This window comes from Toxotes jaculatrix, chromosome 17 (genome assembly GCF_017976425.1).
Source record: "Toxotes jaculatrix isolate fToxJac2 chromosome 17, fToxJac2.pri, whole genome shotgun sequence".
Taxonomy (NCBI): Eukaryota; Metazoa; Chordata; class Actinopteri; family Toxotidae; genus Toxotes; species Toxotes jaculatrix.
Window position 1 is genome coordinate 17,632,624 of NC_054410.1, and position 6,941 is coordinate 17,639,564.

The 6,941-nt window shown below is 38.9% G+C and overlaps 1 protein-coding gene across 9 annotated transcripts in view; it reads right to left on the bottom strand.

Moving 5' to 3' along the window:
- Positions 1–6,941, bottom strand: part of kiaa1109 (KIAA1109 ortholog) — a 65,592-nt gene that overhangs the window by 52,124 nt on the left and 6,527 nt on the right. For all 9 annotated transcript variants that reach the window (XM_041061090.1, XM_041061098.1, XM_041061097.1 and 6 more), the window contains exons 7-17: positions 6,850–6,931; positions 6,516–6,709; positions 5,295–5,374; positions 4,695–4,845; positions 4,176–4,332; positions 3,631–3,709; positions 1,925–2,016; positions 1,700–1,817; positions 1,402–1,557; positions 572–669; positions 101–285 (exon numbers count right to left, since the gene is read on the bottom strand). In XM_041061090.1, coding sequence (XP_040917024.1) covers positions 101–285; positions 572–669; positions 1,402–1,557; positions 1,700–1,817; positions 1,925–2,016; positions 3,631–3,709; positions 4,176–4,332; positions 4,695–4,845; positions 5,295–5,374; positions 6,516–6,709; positions 6,850–6,931 — 1,392 coding nt within the window. The remainder of the gene's footprint in view (positions 1–100; positions 286–571; positions 670–1,401; positions 1,558–1,699; positions 1,818–1,924; positions 2,017–3,630; positions 3,710–4,175; positions 4,333–4,694; positions 4,846–5,294; positions 5,375–6,515; positions 6,710–6,849; positions 6,932–6,941) is intronic.

Consider the following 6,941-nt stretch of genomic DNA (forward strand, 5'->3'; position numbering starts at 1 on the left):
GATGTGAGTCAGTGTTACAACGGTGAGTCACCCTGCTCTTTGCTAACACGCTCACTTTTTGCCCACAACTAGAAAGAAACAATTTGCAGGTTTAACTCACTCTGCGTGGGTGATGTTCCTCCAGCGAGACTTGGTGGGTTTGGGGGGGGGAGCACCTTGATTCTCCCCTGGCATGAACATGTCTGGGGGCAGCTTGACGTTCTGGTAGTCTTTGGCCAGGGTGAGGAGAGGGTAGCGGCTCGGGTGGCACTCTGGCAGGGACAGTCGCATGTCTGTATCCTCCGCCTGAGGAGGATAAAGCATACATATACGTTCATGCACCCACACATAGTCATATTTGGGGTCAAAGTATCCACATCTGTGGGCGCAGAGCAAAAGCATCTGAATCTTAAAAATAAATAAATAAATAAGTAAATCATCTAACCGGTATGAAAGTATACAGTACGTGCAGTCATCTGTAGATATGGTTTTCAAACAGGAAAAACTGCTGCGATTGCTCTCAAATAAAATATGGACATTTCAAAGACATCTATTTTCAGAACAAATCATTTTCACTTAAGGCATGACTCACCTTCAGGCTGAAGCGGGTATGGCAGGTGGTTGGAACAAACTCATTAAAAGGCAAAGTGAAGTCTATATTGAGCGTCTCACCGCACGCTGCCAGGTACACTATAAAAGATCAATAACGCAACTGATTAGTCCGCCCTGCTCTGGGATTTAGTGGATTATATACTATACTATACTATGTATCATGACAGATATAGAGTAATAGAGTCAAAGAATCCAGTCATGGACATTAGCTTCCACTGTTAAAGAGACACACATCAAAGGCAGGTCTATATGCTGCACTGAAAACCATAACACTACTATAACATTCAATTATATCATTATAAAGGATTTTTAAATAGTAACTTGAATGTGATTTTTTTTTGACATGACCTCACTTTTAGCAGATATTATTTCTTTTAGCTGAGACAAAAATATCTGCTTTATTTCAGAATAGGCGTTTAAAAAAGCATTCATTTAGATAAATGCTCAGAATTTCAGAAAATAAAGACTGCAGGAAAATCGATCGCTCTCCTTTATCATCTGTTCTTTACTGTCACAGAAATATCTGTACATACAGAATGTGTTTTACATGATCCGGTGATTTGTAACATACTTGCACATTGTTTCAGAAATCTGCTCTAGATATTAGGAACCTTTAATGAACTGTAATGAACAGGTAATTTCCAGTGTTTTGACAGAAAACTCTAAAATAACTAAAGCTGAAGATATTTTTTTCCATCATGTGCATGTGCAATTTGGGCAAAAAACAGTATAGTCATAAGAAATCTTGCTTTAGAGTAAAAAAAATGAATCTTTTTTTCCCCATGTATAAGAAAAAATGTTGTTTCTTACCATTCTCCTGCTGTTTGGTCGAACAGTCAATCCAGTTGTGCTGGTTTGCTGCCCAGATCATCTCAAACTGGTGGAAAAGGATCTTGAATTTCCAGGAGTAGGGCACAAAGGAGTAGATATCAGGGGCGCTGTCGCTCGCCCAGTCCTGGATCAAATCTAAAAACAAGGAACAGCGATGAGAAGGAAAAACGGTATGTTTCAGAAATGTTACTATGAAAATGCGAAATGCTAATAATCTGATTATAAAATCTCCTAATATTGAGATTGTCTTGCACAAGATGTTTGCCGGAGGGCTCACCGGTGAAGAAGTTTTTCTGGGCGTAGATGAAGTGGTAGGTGGCCTTGTACACCTCAATCTCACACTGCCACGACTGAGGCATGTTCCACACCCGAGGGTAACTGGCTATCACATGGAACTGAAACACAGGCAGAGGCAGGACACGCTTTCACTCCTGGTAGGGTGACTGCTATGCATACACAAGCTTGACACTGCACCTGCTTTATATAATTGCTTGCTACTTACAGCTAACATCTCGGCTTCCAGAAGAGTCCTGTACTGCATGCTGCTGGTGGTGTCCACGTGCAGCAGCTGACCTTTGATGGTGGGAGAGTAGCCTGAGGGCAGGAGCAGAAAGGCAGAGCCATCAATTCTCAAAACCCAAAGCTGCCGCTAAGTTCCTACAAAATAATATCATTTACCAGGAAAAAGTCAAAAGCTACTTATGTTAACTACATTTCTGGGGACAGAGGAGAGCACTGACTGATGACTGACAAAATGTTATCTGCTCAGTGTGATCAATTATTACACACATCTCACAAACTAGCAGTGGTAAGTCTGTGGATGTTCACTGAGTTTAGCTGTATTATTCTCAATATCGCCTTAAATTTAAAGATGGTTTCTGAAGGTTCTACTTGATCTTGGGTTTATCTTACTGTATAATGTGGGGCAAACTTAGGCTCACTTAACCCACATACTCCACTTGTGTGATGTCTTGGACTTGCATCATCTCTCATGCCAATTCTGACTTGGGCTTTCCTCAGTCTCCAACAAAACTTACAAACAATGTTAAAAAAGGACTCTATACAAAATATAAAAATGAATGATTTTCATATTAACACATTAATAACAGCTTCAAATGCTACATTTATGTTCTTCAGAAAAACACACGGTGAATGGAGTTCCTGAATCAAAGGGGAAAAAAAAGAAAATATGTATAACATGTAAATGTCAAATGTTCATAAAGTAATTAGTCAAAAACATATACTCCATATAATTTAAGTCAGAAGGATTAGTGCAGAGCTCCAACATTGTAAGCATTAGTGTGTATGTGCAAAGACAGTCAGTACTGGCTCCCTATTTTTGTCTCAGCCACGAGCAGGACTATTCGCCTTTGTCCTGATTTTGAATTTGACTCGAACCTCTCTGATTTTAGCTTTCTGTGTAACCTGATTACTGAGGATTAGGCCTTATGGAAAACACTGATTTATAAAAAAAACTAAACCTTTTGCATCAAAGTTGCATGTGTATTTTTTTCAATTTTGATTTATTGGCAACACACTCCTGCTTATCACTTGTAAAAAATACTGGTAGTTATTAACTAAATTTATATAAGGCTGTATATTGCTATTATTTTAGAATTCTGTTTTGGTAATATTAAATTCACTGAGGATTCATTAAACTGAAGCAAATTAATTTTGTTAACATAAATTAATAGATAAGGATTTACATTCACAGTGGACTCACTTAGGAAGCAAAAAACAAATTTAAATGAAGTGCAAGGCCTAAATTAAATCTAAATAAACTCTGCACAATTTTTCACAGCCTAAATCATATATGAATTATTGCTTATGAAATAAGAAAATCTGAATGAAAACTGCAAAAGTTGATTAACTGGAATCATACAATCTGACATATTTCAGTGGAAATAAATATGTCAAATATATAGATCCTGATTTGCCTTGATCAGCCTGAGAAATCTTTCATTCTCACTGCACATCATTTTTTGATGTACTAAAATATTCACTCATCCTGACTTCTGAGAAAACGGCTCATAATAGATGTCAGTCAGTGTATATTAGTGTATTATTACCAAATAAATGAGAAAACTGTTTGTTTTATATGAGCAAAATCTGTCCTTGAGCCAGTGGGACATCTGCTGAGACAAATGATCTGAGTTACTGACATTTTGGTCTGCTGGTCTTATTTCTGTGAAACACACACACACTTACCGTTCTCTCCTACAGTCATGGGGATGTTCACTTCCAAGTAAGAGCCTGCACCTACATTCACATGGATGGCATTGGTTTCCTAGTAACAGAGATGAAGACAGAGCAGGGGTGGAGAGAGAGAGAGAGAGAGCAAACAGATAAATCATACATGCTGTCAAATTATTAGAGACGGTGCCTTACCGCCTTAAGAATCAAAGAAAGGCATCTAATCTGAACAAAAATAGGTTCAAACGAGGTAATAAAATGACAGTCTTCCCTGACTCAAGCCATTTTATATTTTTATTCAACGTACATTTATTTGGTTATTTAGTATGCACTTCACATTCTAAGCTTTGTGGAAATCCCTGCACTGCTCCCGGATGAAATTTAAAAAAGCATAAAACATGAACCAATATCAATAGCAAAAAACATGGTGAGGCATAAAGACAAAGACAAGGGGAGAGGAAGGGAGAGGAAGACAGATCAAAGGGGGCTGGCAAGAAAGAGAGAGAGAAAAAAAGAGAGAGAGAGCAGAGAAGGCACACGAGAGAGAAGGCAAGAGTCACCCTGTTTTTGGTGAAAAGCAGATCGATGGTGGCGTCAGCAATGATGTTCATGCGCAGCTCGAAGGCCTGGATCTGCCTGGGTTTTCCTGGCTGCGCGACCTCGGTCACTTTCATGGCCTGGTAATCAGCCGGAATGAAGAACTTCCACAGACAGTCCCTGAGAAACGAGTGCAGCGTGCTCATGGAAATGCAAGACCATGTTTGAAAAGCCCAAATCTAAAGCCCTACAGGTCTGAACTGTTGAACTTTGATCAACAAGGTCTGAAAATGAAAAACAGTACTTGTGTATATGCTGCTAAAATACATAAAAAAAACACTATGCTATGCTTTTAGCTTCTGTCATTTATGGATTCTTTTTTTTTTTTTTTTTTAAATAGGCGATGGTTCAGAACTGACTGATTTAATCAAATTATAAAACCAGCGGTTCCATTTCTGTGCTGTATGTCTGTGCTGTATAGTAAATGCTATTTAAAATGCTGACATCGATAAATGAATTCATGGTTTCGGTTTGTTCCACACCTCTGGCGATCCGCCCAAGGCCCATAGTTGAAGTCAGTTCCTTTCCCACAGACAATATCCAGACCCCAACATGGAGGTAAATCCTGGAGCTTATCGCCCTCACTGCACGTCTCCGCCTCTTCTCCACTCTCCTGTTCCACAGGGACCAAACCTGCAAACGTACACACACACGCACACAGAAACACACACAAGCAGATGTCACACAACTGTACACAAAACCCTGCCAACAAGGCTGAAACCAAACAACTCCTTTATTACTAACAATTGACTGGTTGACATATAGTACATTCAGCATTAATTCTGTCATCATCAATTAGTCACTGGCAATCTGTCACACTCATCTTCTGCTAGTGATGAAGTACAGAGATAAATACAGTATGTCCAAATGTCCCAGTGAGAAACTATTCTGTGTTTTATTTCAGAGAAAAGACAATTATCTTTGTTTTTGTTGCGGCACTGCTGGTTTTGTTTGTTTACATTTTTAAACTCTGTCTGTGTGTGTGTGTGTGTGTGTGTGTGTGTGTGTGTGTGTGTGTGTGTGTGTGTGTGTGTGTGTGTGTGTGTGTGTGTGTGTGTGTGTGTGTGTGTGTGTGAACATACCGGGTTCATCCTGGTAGTAATAGATGTCAACATCATTGGACTGCATCACCACAAAGCCTTCACCCATCAGTCTGGGAGGTCTAGAAAAGAAATCCAGAAGTTTAGCCTATTCTAAATAATTATAAGTATCTTTACAGCAGGTTAGCAGGTACCTCACAGGTACCAAAGCATTATACAATTAAATATTCCGTCCATATTAAAGCTCGACTCTGGCATGAAGTCATTGAATTTTAGAAATTAAACGGCTTCCCTCTAACATATTTTTACTTCATCTCACTGGACATTCAAGTAAAGCCTTCAGAGACATAAAGGACGGCTGGAGGTTGATGCCTTTTCCAGCGAATACAGTTGCCAAGTTTTTGTTGAGGGTGACTCCTTCACTTTAATGCAATTTTACTTTCAGGAGTTGTTTCAATCAGTTTAAGTGGGGATAATGGTTTATGGCATTCCATCCTATTATGCAGTACAGTTACAGCTGCCAGGTGAAACATTCTGCCAAAATGTTTGGTATAAAATTTTCCCAATTCAAGCATTTACTTCTTAATCTTTATACTACAGCCAACAGCTTTCACTTTTAAGAAGGCAGCAGCTCCTACACTCAGGAAAATGAATGCAGTGAAAAGTACTCAAAGCAAAACAAAAAAAAAAAGCAAAAAAAAAAAACTCAACAAACTCAACAATTCAAAAAACACTATTCATTTTCATTCATGTGGCACAAAAAGTTCATTTTCTGGTTTTATTTTGTACAGACAAGCAGAGAAATGTAGTCCTGAGCCTGAGTGTGTTTAAGATCCACACCATACATTAAATATTGTCAATGTAAATACGAAGAAACAGAGAGAGAGAGTGGTGCACAGAATTATCCATTTTAGACTGTATAATGATTATCATTATTCTCATTCTCTGCAGTTGTTATGGCATGCTTAAAAAATGAAGTTAATATTCATCAGGCGAGAGCTTTATTTCTACAAATGTTCTGGAGAAAATAGTTTCAGTACTGAAAACAACAGAAGTTGAAAAACGATGGTTACATGTTGCAGAAATTGCTTTGAATAAATAAATACAAAATTTTCAGAATCTGTTACATTATTAAATGTGTTTGGCTTTAGTTTTATAAGAATTTCACCCTTGAATTTAAACAGCAAAACCTCTTGAACTACAAACCTTTGAAAATAGGCAGAGCGACTGAAATAAATTAAAAAGTATCTGACTTGGACTTACTCATCGTTCTGCATTCCCAAGTAACGCGGACTGGGAACCAGCATGACACGCACGTTTTCCAGTGAGCCTTTGACGATGTGCATGTACTGGTCCAGGTGGCTGGATGGAGGCTTGGTGGCGTACGTCAGGAAGGCATCCTCGAAGTTCACACACAGAGTCTGTGGAAGGTAGTGGTTCCCAAACGCCAAGCGACCCTGCAGGAGACAAACACACACGTAATAAAGGCTTCTAAGATGTAATGTTCCTGTCACAATCGCTTGTTTTTCTAAACAATGCTTCTTAAACCTTCAGACCAAACTGCATGCAATTTTTGTTGAATTTCCGAGGTACTTACGGTGCTGATGTTAACTTTGATGACAGGAATGAGGGAGCGCCAAGAAGATGTGGGGTCTGGACTCTCTGCTTTGATGTCCACACTACACAAGG